The 15,285-nt window shown below is 44.0% G+C and overlaps 1 protein-coding gene across 3 annotated transcripts in view; it reads right to left on the reverse strand.

The window, feature by feature from the left end:
* Window positions 1-15,285, reverse strand: part of FBN1 (fibrillin 1) — a 213,563-nt gene that overhangs the window by 175,205 nt on the left and 23,073 nt on the right. For all 3 annotated transcript variants that reach the window (XM_033167565.1, XM_033167564.1, XM_033167563.1), the window contains exons 3-5: window positions 10,652-10,734; window positions 8,644-8,742; window positions 1,849-1,944 (exon numbers count right to left, since the gene is read on the reverse strand). In XM_033167565.1, the coding sequence (XP_033023456.1) occupies window positions 1,849-1,944; window positions 8,644-8,742; window positions 10,652-10,734 (278 nt within the window). The remainder of the gene's footprint in view (window positions 1-1,848; window positions 1,945-8,643; window positions 8,743-10,651; window positions 10,735-15,285) is intronic.

Consider the following 15,285-nt stretch of genomic DNA (forward strand, 5'->3'; position numbering starts at 1 on the left):
AGTGTTATGTGAGAACCAGTTCTGTGGTTCTGAGTGTGTTTTGATAATTGTTTTATCATTGTATTGTATTTTGGCTGTTTTGCTAACCACTCTCCTCCAGGAAAAAGCAGAGTCTCAAAACTGCAAATAAAATAAAATAATTATGGAAATATTAAGGTTTAGTGTAGAAGCACCCAACCAACTGTGTAAGAAATGACTATCTGGATCTTTGTCCTCAAGCAGTACCTACAGCTGGGTCCAAACAATGTTAGCTTTGTACCAGGGTGGAAGAGGTCACCTGTCTCAAAGAGCTATAAGGACATGAAAATACCCTTACAGTACTTAAAAGGAAAAAAAAAACTTTCTATTTCCCCCTTCTTTCTCTCTACGAAACCTCACACACATTTGCCCAACTGAATTACAGGCCTCTTTCTAAGAACATGATTTGCAGTTAAACAGATTATTACAAATCCACATTGCTTGGCAAAACCACTTGTTGGAATATGGATGGCCTGGGACTCTGGCAGTCTTACTCATTGTGACCAGCAAGCAAGCCTTTGCTGGTGAATGCCAAACTCTATGAACTACTTATCAAATGCAGTCATGTATTTCAAAACAGCCAGACATCAAGCTCAGCTATGACTATCTGAAAAGCCAAAGATTTAGCATATGTAATCCATTTCCCCCAATATGTCACAATTTCAACAGAGCAAGATATGGGCACAATCCGGCCATTTCTGCACATGAAAAGGAGTTCCTAATAGAATGCATTATGAGTCTATCCTTTCCATCCCTTTGCCAGTCTTGCACCATTGCACCACAGTTCACAATCTAGTAATTTCTGGTCAACCAAGGCTCTCCTAGACATCACTTACCTGCCTGTAGTGCCTGTTACTCCCCGGGCAACACATATAACATTTGCTTCTGCTGGGAGCAGCATGGATGCATGTAAATGAGATGTGAGAAGACCTCATCTTATCTGGAAAGGCTGAGTGCATTTCAGTGTACCTAGTCATGCAGCAGTACAACCAGCATGAAGCCAGCATGGCATGGGAGTGAACATTAGATTACATTCTGATTGGAGCCACCTTGCAGTCTGCTCCACATTTGCAAAGGGGGCAGATAGCACCCACAGTTGAAGTTCTAACTAATCAGATCCTACATGCATAAAACCTTTCAAGTCTTTGATAATTCTAAGAACACAAGAACTGTTTTAAGCAACCCGGTTGATGTGCTGTGAGTTATGTTGTTTTAATTGTGATGTGGAAAATGGAAATTAATAAAACATATTTTTTTAAAAAAATGCATAGAACTGCAACATCAGGCAATATCCAATTATTATGAATTTGTCTGATGCTTACTTTAATTGTTCTAGTCAGAAAGAATTCTCCTGGCATCTATTGCAAAGTCACGTGCTAGCTTGAAAAATTCCACAGCAGTTAACCAGCAGCCCAGAATTTGTTGATTACAATGGATTTGTTAGTCTTCTTGTGGCTGAGCTCTACATCTTGACCAGTACAGAGTCAAATGTCAGATGAGAATTTTTAGCTCAAAACTGGGCCACTTCCCTCAGTTTCACAATAGAAGTCTCAACAAAAAGACCACTGCCTTTGCCACCCTTTCCCTAAAGAAACCTGGAAGCAACACTGCATGATGACATAGTGTCATTGCCTGATTACTTGGCAGCTTCCAGTTGGTGGCTTCCAATAAAAACCCTTCCTACAACCACTGGTGTTGGCAACCCCCCCCCATTTCACCCACAATTTATCCATTTCTCCTCTGCCTCCAAAATTCACTAAAATGCATCCCGTATCACTTAGCACACATAGGACAGCACCCCTAGCTAAATGTTAGATTGCATTTACTTACGCTGCCCACAATGTGTTCCTGTGTATCCTTTCTGGCAGAGACAATGGTCATCACTGCATGTACCTCCATTCATACACCTGATGTTGCAATGTTGCACTGGAAAGGAAAGACAATTACTTAACTGTGTAGTCTAGAGAAGCTAAACAGCAGATGGCAACCATTTAAAGTGTTTAATCCTGTGAAGTGCTGACCACAACTACCATCAAATAGAAATGCAGAATGCCTCATTGTATTTTGTGGCTTTTTGAGAACCTACGCCATGGGGAAACCCCATGGCAGAACAGCAAAAAAGACTCGGAAAATGTGGGTCATTGGAAGAATGTGCAGCCAAGCTTTCTGAAATCAAAGGAGCACAGGAAGTATCAAGAAAGTCCTTGAGTACAGTGCTCTTCTGCCTTGGGACCACACTTATTGTTGGGCTTCAACTCCCTTTCATCCCAGCAGATCTGGTGCAAAAAGAGCTTTTAAGTTCTCTGCCTTAGAAGAAGGGCAAGGCCCTCTCAACACACCGGTTTGGGGCTGCCTCTGTGAGACCCCATGGGGCTGTTCATGTTCCCATAAGGTCCCACAACAGCTTCCCTACTAGTCTTCCAGAGCCAACACGTCATGAATGCCTTGCTGGCGAGACAGGCAGAGAGCTTAAAAGTTCTTTTTGCAATGGTTTTTTGAAAGCTAAGGATGCCCATGCAAGATCTCAGGGGAGCTCGGACAGACCTGCAAGATCTTGTGATAGCACCCCAGAGCTTTCGCTCCACCTTGCTTGCATTTAACTTGCAAGATTTCAACCAGCTGGTCTTCAGTTGTGTGTGGTTGAAATCACAAAAGTTAAATGTGCATAAGATGTGATTGTTTGCTACATTTTAAAACATTGTGGCGTCAACCTTATACTCTGACTCTATGGAAAACTGTACAAACAATTGGCTACTTTCAACTAAGTGATATTCAGAGTACAGTGGAACCCCGGGTTACGCATGCGATCCGTTCCAAGTCGCCGTGCGTAACGCGGGTATACGTATCCCGAATGCACAGGAAAAACCCTAAAAACTGGAAATAGCGCAATCTGAGCGCTTCTGCACATGCGCAAAGTGCACAGAAGCGTTCTGCGCATCCGGGGGTTGCGCGCGGGTTGTGCGCGCTCCAGAAACGCTTCTGGGTTGCGGGCGTTCTTAACTCGAATGTCTGCAACCCAGGGTGTGCGTAACCAGGGGTTCCACTGTATACCTATTGAAATCAATGGACTTGATCAACTTAAATCCATTGATTTCAGTTGGTCTACTCCGAATATGACAGCTAGGACACCATCCTAGCTGTCACTTTCCAACCAAAGTGAAAGGGCACAATTTAGAGGGGGGGGGATGAGCAATTGTATTTGCTGACTTCCATAGAGGAATCGCCCAACTCTCTACCACTGAAATCATTGAGGTTTGGAGCCAAACTATATATGATGCTAAATGTGTCTTTGCACGTAAAGGTTTTTCTGAAATTGCTGTCAGTGGAGGGATTCTTCCCAACATAAATAGCAGCTTTTGAGGGAGCATTATTATTTTTTTATCACAACCACAGCAACTGAGGAAAGGGTTAAATTGCCTACCCACCTGTCTGCCTCAGTGGCAATAATGTGAGGCCCTTCCAGTGGCTGCTATTTAGGATTTAGGAAAAACAAAATCTACATGCTAGATGCAAAGACTCATATGTAAGGTCACACCTAGTTCAAAAGGACTTAACTTCAGCTAGATTCTGCGCAAGGCATCTGCAAATCTGCAGCCCACTTTAATTGGTGGAGCCTTATTTACGCCCTCCTAAGTGGGTCTGAAAAAGGTGGGCAGTGGTTTCAAAAATGTATGGTCTGACTTTGCTTTATAAAACCTTAGGAAAACAGAAGGGATTAGAAAACACATAGGAAATGATATCATCTGTCAGGCGGAGTAGAAACTTAAACCACAAACTGATTTCAATTAGAGTAAAGCAAGCCAAAAGCTAACTTCCATTCCCACATTTATTACCAAAGGCATTTAAATGCTTTGAGATAATAAGTTTAACGGTAGCTTAATTATTTTTTCTACCTTACTTTTTTTTTCAAGCTACAGGCTGAGAATATTTCTGCATCTTAGTCTTATACGCAACTCCGCAATGCGGGACTGCGGGTGGGGGGGGGCACCCTATTCTGCCTTAATTCATTTTTCCAAAGGAAATTATTTCTCATGCAGTCTTAATTACCGTATCTGGCAGACTAGGAATGCAAATCATCATTTTTATTGGAATTGTTTTTAAGGACTGAGTGGGGTTGCATGGACTCAACAGTGTTGAAGCTTTTTACAGCTTTCCTTTTTTTTTTTACATTGTGGCAGTGGGAGGGAACCTAGGGTTCAAGGGTGAAATGTGCCCCCATCCCTCGGACCTCTTTATCAGGCCCCTGGCCACACAAACATCTCTCAGCCATGTCCCCTTTCCCTAAGCAACACCCCCCCCCCAGCTTTGTTTCAAACTCCCCTTGAGTGGTTTTGCTTCCTTCATTGGCACACTGTATTTCCAGGCCATCAGTGGAGGAAGAAGTTCCTCTTCCTCCATGGCCAGCATGGAAACCAAGCAGTCTGGAAGAGGAGTGACAGTAACCCTTCCTCTGCCAGCCCATTCACTCACCCACATGGAATTACCTGAACCCACCTGCCTGGAATTCATGCTGCCTTTGATGACATGCAAAAGAAGTTACATACAAGGCTGCACAAACAGATCTAAACTAGTTCCAGTTACAGGTGGGTAGCCGTGTTGGTCTGCCATAGTCGAAACAAAATAGAAAATTCTTTCCAGTAGCACCTTAGAGACCAACTGAGTTTGTTCTTGGTATGAGCTTTTGTGTGCATGCACACTTCTTCAGATACACTGAAACAGAAGTCACCAGATCCTTAAATATAGTGAGGGAGTGGGGAGGGGTATTACTCAGAAGGGTGGTGGGAATGGGTGATCAGCTGATAGGTGTGGAAAACCTGTTGACGACTCTTAACGGATGCAATTAGTCTTGCAGGGAAAGGCAAAGGCAATCTAAACTAGGTCCATCAATCATAGATGTATCCAACAATGGTATGAATGGTGACCGTTTACATAACTAAAAGCAAACCAAAAAAAAAGTGGGTGCAACAGAATTGATGCGAGTATTCTGCATTCACCCGTCTGTACGGAAATTTTGGCAATTCTTCAACAGCAATGCATTGTGTTTGCTGTCAAAACTTCTTGCAATCCAATCTAATGCATGGCTATTCAAAAGTAAGCCCCATTGTTTTCAACGAGGCTTAAGTGTGTTTAGGATTGCGTCCTTAAATATCTAAAGGCAGCTGAGATTACTCTACACAGTGGTATCTTGGTTCTCAAACACCTTGGTACTAAAATGCCTTGGTTCCCAAACACCAAAAACCCAGAAGTGAGTGTTCCGGTTTTCGAACTTTTTCGGAAACTGAATGCCTGATGCAGCTGTTGGCTATTGTTTCCGGGGTGCCTGCATCCATCGGAAGCCATGCCTTGGTTTTTGAACATTTCAGAAGTCAAACGGACTTCCAGAACGGATTAAGTTCAAGAATCAAGGTACAACTGTATTTTTGCACTTTTGTTTTTGCTATTTATTTTGCGTTTTTGTTTTTGAGGCTTTTTTGGTTAATTTGTTTTTGTGACTGTATGGAACCCAGTTCAGCTGCTGATTGATAGACTTTGTGACTATCATCAGTACAGGTAAGATTTTTTTTTAATTTTTATCATCTGCAATACTGTCTTATTTATTTTATAGTAAAGTGCATTGATTATTGCCTTCATTTTATGGATCAGTGGTCTTATTAGATAGTAAAATTCATGTTAAATTGCTCTTTTGGGGGTTGTTTTTAAAAGTCCGGAACAGATTAATGGTTTTACATTACTTCCTATGGGAAAGTGCACCTTGGTTTTGGAATGCCTTGGTTTTGGAACGGATTTCCAGAATGGATTAAGTTTGAGAACCAAGGTACCACTGTATTTGCAAATGAAGGCATTGATTGGTCAGAAAGAAAATTAATGTTCAGGTGTGTTCTTCCAATAAGATGGTTTCAGAAGGCTTTAAATGGAAAGTGGATAAATTCACTGAAGGCAGTCTATAAATAGGTAATGGCAGCTGCCAAATGGATCACTGGGGGGCAGAGGCAGTATACTTCTGAATTCGAGCTGTTGTGAGCAACTACAGAGGTGAGTAGGTAAAAAGGTAAAGGACCACTGGACGGTTAAGTCCAGTCAAAAGTGACTATTGGGTAGCGGCACTCATCTCGCTTTCAGGCCAAGGGAGCCAGCGTTTGTCAGCCGACAGCTTTCCAGGTCATGTGGCCAGCATGACTAAACCGCTTCTGGCGCAGTGGAACACCGTGATGGAAGCCAGAGTGCACAGAAATGCTGTTTACCTTCCTGCCACAGTAGGTACCGATTTATGTACTCGCACTGGTGCTTTCAAACTGCTAGGTTGACAAGAGCTGGGACAGAGCAATGGGAGCTCACCCCATCGCAGGGATTCGAACTACCAACCTATTGTGGTCTTCCTGGAAATGTTTAATTAGCCACTGCTGAAAACAGGACTTCGGCCTGATCTAGCAGGGTTCTTCTAATGTTCAAGAGAGGGTGCCTCCACAATCACTTTGAAAAGCTTCAGGAAGAACCAATTTGCCAGAAAACATCTGTGAGGTCTAAGGATAAATGCAGAGGAGGATCCGGAATGTTTTAAGGCATCCAAAGCTGTCTTCGCCAGCCATGTCTCAGTGTAGAGATTCAAGCAAAGAACAGATGTGAAGTTTTAAGCAGCTTGGGCTGTTGCTTAGTTTAAGGGTGTGTGTGTGGTATTTCTACTACGTTTTATTTATCAATGAATCGCTGGAGAGGTCTGTGATTGAATAACAAAGTAAAAGAAATGCTTCATTCTGCCGGAAGCATTCATACAAGGGCCCGCTCTGACAATAACAAGAATGGAGCAAATGAGATTTCAGAGGGCTTGCGCTTACAAGTTTCAGTCTAGTCACTCTTGAGAGGAAAGCGTTAACATAAACCCCCAAGGAGATGTCCTGGATAGGCTGGTCAGATCAAGAAGCTGAGTGGGAGGAGTTTGAGGGGCTGGAATAAGATGAGTCCTAGGAGGGGCCTATTGGGCTGGGCCTCATCTGGTCTCCAGGAAGTTTCAGAGTTGTCTGGGGAGGCAGGAGCCCAGGGGGCATGTCAGTCATTGCATCAGTGTCTTAGTCATGCATAGCATCTGCTGTGCCTTCACCCAGGTGATATGCAGTAACAATGTAAGGCAAAACAAAATAAAATAAAAAAATTCCTTCCAGTAGCACCTTAGAGACCAACTAAGTTTGTTCTTGGTATGAGCTTTTGTGTGCATGCACAAACAAACTTAGTTGGTCTCTAAGGTGCTACTGGAAGGAATTTTTTATTTTATTTTGTTTTGACTATGGCAGACCAACACGGCTACCTACCTGTAAATGTAAGGCAGTAACATTGGAAGGCTGAGCTCAGGGCAGTGTGGGAATAAAAAAGGCTAGGCAGGAGGAAAGTATATGAACACTCCTCTCCAAGAGCTCACACGCTTGCACAGTCCCAGCAAGCAACAGTTTGGCTTACAGCGTTGTGCAAACCATGCCAGTATTGCAGTCCATTACATCTTGAGAAATTTTTGGAATCGTGGTTTTATTCAAGGACACAGTGAGCTCTAATCTCAGCTTTTGTTGGAGAACTATCAAAACTAGTTGCCAGATTAAAAAGCAAAGAAAATGCTGCTAGTACCCCCAAAACAATTAAAAGGCTTTAAAGGGAGACATCCACAGGGAACCTTGGTTTCCTGGTTTTCATTTTTGCTGGTGGGTATCTCACAAAGGGTAGGAGCATTGCACAGGCCCATCTAATATGCCTTGCAAATGAATAAATGAATCAAACAAGTTGCCTACACAATGTTTGAAACAAAAGAGGCTGCCTTATAGTGAGTCAGATCATTCCAGCTTACTCAGGTTTTCCTTCACTGACTGGCAGTGGCTCTCTGGGATTTCCAGAAAAGGTACCTCCTAGCTCTACCTAGCGACCCCAGGGATTGAACTTGAAACATTCTGCATGCAAAGCAGGTGCTCTACCACTGAGCTATGGCCCTTCCCTTTCAGACTGTCAATCACTGCTAGTTTGAGGTCTGGTAATAGACACAACCCATGTTGCCTATAACTGGGGATTCATTCTGTCCTGAATGATTCTGCTATTCTTTTACTTGTTACAAATGTTGACCCTGATTTTTACTCCCTAATCTCATGCTATTTTATGAACCCATTAAAAATGATATAGGCCAATTCCGAAAGAGCAATGCCAATGATAAGGAAGGAAGGAAGGAAGGGCAATTAATACCAAATATCTAAATGCCAGGTCATTTAACTCCCACAAAAAGCCATCCTTGTCTGCCTTTCCTGGTCGTTTCCCACAAGGGCATTCACAGAAAAAGCAAGAAGGAAATACCTAGCACCTCTTGTTTGTCTCAATAATTTAGACTTCTGTTGTAAGCCCGAACAATTTTTCAAAAAGCATATAGCATCTGGCGAGCCAAATGCAATTGCCAATACTTGTATAGTATTTGTTACTTTAAAAAAATGGCCATAAAGAATGTCTGAAATAGCTAGAACCCAAGATTCCTTTAGTTGTGGTAAATGATTAATACTGAGTCAGTGTTTAGTTGTCTGAACTACCAAGTCACTTTCAAGTTAAAACACACCACACTGCCAATTCAACAGCATAAGAATAATCTAGCCCTAGAAAACATACCTGACTTTGAGCCACAGGATGGGGCGATCTGGCCACTTGGACATGTGCACATGTTCGGTCTGGAGCAAAATCCATCTCCACAGGAATGTCTACAGATTGCTGTAAGGGAAGAGAGACAAAAAGCCAAAAGGGGTATAAGCAGAAAAACAGATTTTAAGCAGGTTAGTATGCACTCTGGTGGTTTTTAGGCACTAATGTTGAATGGTTTGCAGCCACTTATTTGTCCTGGGGTGACAGAGGCTCCACACTACACCTTCACATTTCATATAAAGCACAGATTTCCCCTCAGAGAATTCTGGGCACTGTAGTTTTTTAAAGTGTTGGTGGGAACTGTAACTTTGCTAGGGATAAACTACAGAGCCCAGAATTCTGTGGGAAGGGCAGAGAAATGTGCCTTAATGGCCATAGTGTGTATGCACCTTGACATTTAATGGCACTTCATTGGTCCTAGGGTCAATCCCCACATTACATTTCACATATCTGCAGTTCTATACGCTTGAGTAAAAAGAAAGGAGTGCTGTGCAGTGTAGAAATGGTCATAGTGGGGTTGTTTTTTGCTTCCCCTTAGCCCCATGTTTACAAGTGTCATCATATACAAAAGCATGGTCTGAAAACTATAAGCAGGATAATTAACCCCTAGGAAGTTTGTACAGCGGAACTTCAACTGTGTTTTATAAGAATGCCCTATGGAACAGCTAAGCATTCCTTTCAGTTGTGAAATGGACAACTAGGCCTATATACTATTGTGGTTGCTGGCTGATCACTCCTTTATTACTTGGTTTGGCTGACTGGCTTTCACTGAGGAAAATCATGGTGAGGTGTGTGCTTTTAATGAAATTCAAATATGCATCATTCTACTGAGGTGTTATTAAAAGCCGGAGGATCTGTGATATTAATGGTGAAGAAGGCACTTTTGCAGAGGTGCTTGCCAGAGGATCATTCAGGTGTTGGGTGAACATGGCTAACCCCTTTGAGTGTTCGGGTTGCCCTTTTCTGAACCTTTTCCAGCTCCTCAACATCCTTCTTGAGGTGCCACACCCAAAGGTGACTCTGATAAAGGTAAGTTGCACTCACAGTGGATTACCAGAGGGGAGAACGTAAGGGACAAATGCCACTGTTGGGGAAGGCTGCATTATGTTTAACACTTCCAGTGTGAGAGCCCTTGCATGAAGGATAGAAGTGTCTGGAATGGTGTGCTACTTTTGCCCACTCTTGACTGACCCATCAGTGAGCACTTCCTACCCAGGTTCCTATCTAACCATTAATGCCACAGATTATGTGGGCTGCAATAACACAGCAGAAGTATAATGCTGAGAAACGGCTCTGAAAAATGTTTCTTGTAAAGCAGGGCAAATGGCTGAGTGTTGCATGTTTTTGTTGGATTGCAAAGAGTTCTTCTTGGCCTCCTACTTACGCTCCTATGTGCGTAGCTGCAATTGCCATGCTGAGGCTTGTTTGATGCACCTTCCATATGACAACCAGCAGGAAACAGACTAGACCACAGACCAGGGTTGGGGAGCCTAAGGCCTGAGGGCCAAATACAGCCTCTTCCAGGGCTATATAACCCTCAGGACTCTCCCCAGGCATGCTTTCACCTGGTTAGAATGTACCCTACCTTACAAAGGTAAGAATCACATATAATTTGTTGTAACCCAACCTGGCACCTTAGGCTGGAGGGTAGGTGTTGTTTGTTAACAATGGCCTGTTACCTCGCCAACTTTTGCCTCTGGCCTCACCCAACACTAGCATGTGGCCCCCTGAGGTTCCTCACAAGGGTATGTGGCCCTCAGGCTGAAAAAGGCTCCCCACCCCTGCCATAGAATGGAGAGGAAAAAAATGAAAGCATATGGGAATGGCACTGAAATGACAGGAGGAATTTAGCTATGTTTGGGGCAAAACAATAGCAAGCATTTCTTCTAAACAAAAAAAACAAGCAAGTACAAAGCGACAACAATCCCCTCCTTTTAAGTGTTTATGTATCTGAAATAAAGAGCAAAGAATGACTTACGGACTATGCACTGGTTTCCACCTGGTAATGTTTTCCATCCAGGACAACAGTAGGCATTGTAACGTGATCCACATACGTTGGGTCTACAAGATGGATACAAATGAGATTAGCTCTCTGTCATTGCTACCACAAGCATTAAGCATCTCTGCTAACAAATGGCAGGCTTAGAGGAAGAGCAACTGCGTTAGTAAGGCTACACCTGCAGCTCAAATGCTATCATATAATGTTCATGGTGGTGTTTCACATATTTTTACATCTGCCTGACAGCTTACCTGCCCTTCTCCCCCTGAATCACTTTGATGGAGGAGAGAAGGAGGTGCACCACTGAAGAGAGAAAAAACTTGAGAGGGAAGGGAAGCAGTTTTTCACCAGGGACAAAACTCCTCCTCCTCCTCCTCCTGTTGTTACACGTGCATCCACCTCCACAGAAGCCACAGAGGGAATATCAGCTGACCCCAAAAAAAATCTTATTAAATGTGCAGACCATTTTAATGGGTGCACCCACAGTCAATAGCTTAGGTGGCTTTTTAAAAAAAAGGACAAATTATCATTATTAATTCCATTTATGGATCGCTTCCTATGAAGCATTGCAAAGCAATTTCACAACACAATAAAAAACATCCATAAAAATTGCATACATAAAAAAACATTCAGATACAATGTAGACCTTGGCTGAGATTTTTTTTAAAAAATCTCTACTCAAAAGGCTTGATGATAGAGAAAAGTTCTTCAACAGGCATGGAAAGAAAATAGGGGTGGTGCCTGTCTCAGATGTAATGAGAGGGAGCTCCCACGGGTAGGTGCCACCACACTAAAGGCCCTTTTCCTACATTGAGCAGAACGGACCTCCTGGTAAGATGATATCTTCAAGATGCCCTCTCCTACGGAACACAGGGATCGGATGGGTATTTTGTATGGAACTTTGAATACTAGTGCCATCACCTTGAACTTAGTACAGTAGCTAATTAGCAGCCAGTGCAATTCTTTCAGAGATGGTGTAATGTGATAGCAATATTCTGCCCCTAGGAGCAGCTGAACTGCCACTTTTTGCACCAGCTGCAGTTTCTGCATCAGCCTGAAAAAAAACTCCTACATAGAATGCAATCCGATCTGGGGGCTACCAGCACACAGAGGACAGTGGTCAAACTATCCTGGTCCAGAAATTGCCATGTTGGCTCCCAGTACGTTTCCAAGCACAATTCAAAGTGTTGGTGCTGACCTTTAAAGCCCTAAACGGCCTCAGCTCTGTATACCTGGAGGAGCATTTCCACCCCTGTTGTTCAGCCTAGACACTGAGGTCCAGCACCAAGGGCCTTCTGGCGGTTCACTCACTGTGAGAAGTGAGGTTACAGTGAACCAGGCAGAGGGCCTTCTCGGTAGTGGCACCCACCCTGTGGAATGCCGTCCCATCAGATGTCAAGGAACTTATACAACCTTTAGAAGACATCTGAAGGCAGCCCTGAAGGCAGGGAAGTTTTATTATGCTTTTATACATGCTGGAAGCCAACCAGAGTGGCTGGGGTACAAATATTATTATTATTTGGGCCTCTACCTGACAGAGACAGTTCCAAGAGCACCTCCATACTATGAACCTGTTCCTTCGGGGGAGGATGATGCCATCCAAAGCAGGCAATTGACCAATTATCAGGATTTGGGAACTGCTCACCCAGAGTGCTTCAATCGTGCCAGATTTTGGCCCTCACCCAGCCAATAGGCACCAGTCCAGGGCTTCCAAGGCCTCTCCCAATTCAGATGTTACTGATAAATTATGAAACTTCATCCCAAATCTCCTGCTCCCAAGGGCTTAATGTATATGGTTAAACAGCACTGGGGCCAGGACAGTATTCTGCAACGTCCCCACACAGCACAACTTCCAGGAGGCCAAGAGATAAATACCCAAAGCTTGTCTCTGAAACAGACTCTGGAGATAGGACCGAAACCACTGTAAGATGCTGCCCCTGAACTGTACAAAAGAACTCCATGGGATGGCTACTTGAACATTCAGTGGAGGCGGAGAAGTGGACCTTCTTCAAGGAGAACAGTTTTATCAACAGCTGTTAGCAATTACAATGAAATGGAACTTCCATGTGCAGAACTAGTATACTTCTGAATAAATCGTGGAAACTAATGGGGCGGGCAGCTGGCTGCCTCCACCAATCTCAGTTGGCAAGTTAACCAAAGACAACTGGCTATCCAGTTTTGGAAATAGAGCTAACCTAGATGGATCTTTGTTCTGAACCAGCCTGTCAAGAGTGTGATAGCGAAGATCTGTAGCTCAGTTCTATAGCACCTGCCTGGCAAGCAGAAGGTCCAGTCGCCAACGGCATCTCCAGTTAGGGTTAGGAGAGATTCCTGAATGAAATCCTCGAGAGCCAAGGCCATTCAGTGTAGATAATATTGAACTAGATGGACCAGTTGGCCTGACTCAGTATAATGCAGCCTGTACCTAGCAAGAGCCACTCTAAGATTCTAGTGAAAGCACGCTGAATGAGTGAGTGAATTTCCATTCGGTCCATCTGTGCCCACCTTTCCTGCATCTTCTACATCCACCCTGATCACAGTTCAGAGGATCAGGGGGCTAGACATAACATAGTCCATTGTGTTTCAGCCACTATCCCTCAGAGCTACAGAGCTTTCTAAAGTTACCCCTCTTATCAGTGCCAAACACTGCTCCAATACTTCATGCCAATAAGGTAGAGCAAAGGTTTTGTTCCCATGTTCCCTGAGGAAACAAGATTTTATAAATACAGATAACAGCATTTGATGCTGGCTGCCGTGGAAGGAATGCAATTTGCAATGAACACATGGTGCTGGTTTTACATAGAGGGGACCCACTGAACTTAGTGGGAAAGACAGACTTGAGCCCATTAATTTTTATGCGTTCAGAAGTTCTGTTGGTACGGAATGCTGCGTCGCTCTCACGCCACCTTGTCCTGGGTGCCAGTTTGTTTCCATGCACAGTTTAAGTAAATTCAGTGCAAAACACCACCCACCAAAGCCTTAGGAAGTGGTGGACTTTGGGCTTCAGAATTTCAGTGGTGCCCTGTGCAATGCCAAAAATTGATGGCCTTCCATTGTTTGTCATTGTTGTGGTGCCCTCTCAGCTCGGGGCCCAGAGCAGGTGAACCAGTCAAGCTCCCCTAAATCCTCCTCTGCCTTAAGGACCAGCTCCCAGAATCCTGCCCATCATTTGGAGAGGCACTCAGACTGTGGAACTCCATGCCCCATGAGATTCATCCTGCCCTGTCTTTTTTGGCCTTTCACTGCCAAGTCAAGACAGTTTTTGTTTTATTAAGGCAAGCATTTGCCTTGCCTTTTCCTTGCCGGTTTCCCAGCTTATTGTTTTGTTCCGCTGTAGTTTACCTTCATGAATGTATTACAGTGGTACCTCGGGTTAAGGAGTTAATTCGTTCTGGAGGTCTGTTCTTAACCTGAAACTGTTCTTAACCTGAGGTACCACTTTAGCTAATGGGGCCTCCCGCTGCCGCCGCGCCGCCGGAACACGATTTCTGTTCTCATCCTGAAGCAAAGTTCTTAACCCGAGGTACTATTTCTGGGTTAGCGGAGTCTGTAACCTGAAGCGTCTGTAACCCGAGGTACCACTGTATTATGAAACCTCTTTAAAAAAATTATTCTTTGATAAGTGCTCTGCTAAAAGTGGAAAGGTGATAAATCACTGAGCTGTCTGGGCCTGTGATTAGGGCCAATTCATCCCCCACTCAAAAGTTTTAGAGCAGTGTTTCCTAAAACTTGGGTCTCCAGCTGTTTTCAGACTACAATTCCCATCATCCCTGACCACTGGTCTTGCTAGCTAGGGATGATGGGAGTTGTAGTCCAAAAACAGCTGGAGAAAGTTTGGGAAACACTGGTTTCTAACTACTGGCCAACAGTTGCAGCAGCATTTTTCCCCCAGAAGGGAAGGGAAGGGAAAGGTATTGGTCCAATGGCTTTGGCAAGCCTCATTTTCCCATGGCTTGTGGTGGGGGGCAACTTCCCAGGAGCCTTTTACTCTATGGTCAGTCCTAAAACTTTGTCCATATCATAATTAGGATATTTTCTTCTCTCTTCTAGAGGACTGCCCTCCCTTCCCCCATTTGCTGGGCCAATTATGTGCCAGCAACGCACTGTTTAACCCTATAGGACCCTGCAGAGCTACAGTGGTCCAAGTATGTTGTGATTTATGTGTTTCTGGCAGGGTGGGGAGGATGACTAGCAAGCCCAAATGCCACTCTTATGGTGCCAGCTAAAATCACATAAGGATAGCTTTGCTGGATCAGACCAAAGGCCCATCTAGTCAAGGATTCTGTTCTCACAGTGGCGAACCAGATGCCTATGCGAAGCCCGCAAGGAGTACATGAACCTCAGCAACTGTTTGTTGGCATTGCCTTCTTTCTCTCTCTGTCTCTCTCTGAGTGTTTGGGGTTACTCCCTCTGCAGAGAAGCTTCCAGTTCTTCTCTGCACAAATTCCATTCAGAAAAACCAGGGAGCTGCAGAGGGCACGACTGTTGCAGAATCCACAACAAGGGAAGAACAATGCCCAGCTGTCAACTCAGATAAGCTTGCCCCTGAAAGGCGACGACAGGAAGGCCCTGCAAATGAACGCTGCCATGTCAAAACGCCACTGGCCCATCGT

The sequence above is a fragment of the Lacerta agilis genome, chromosome 13 (genome assembly GCF_009819535.1).
Source record: "Lacerta agilis isolate rLacAgi1 chromosome 13, rLacAgi1.pri, whole genome shotgun sequence".
In the NCBI taxonomy this organism is placed as follows: domain Eukaryota; kingdom Metazoa; phylum Chordata; class Lepidosauria; order Squamata; family Lacertidae; genus Lacerta; species Lacerta agilis.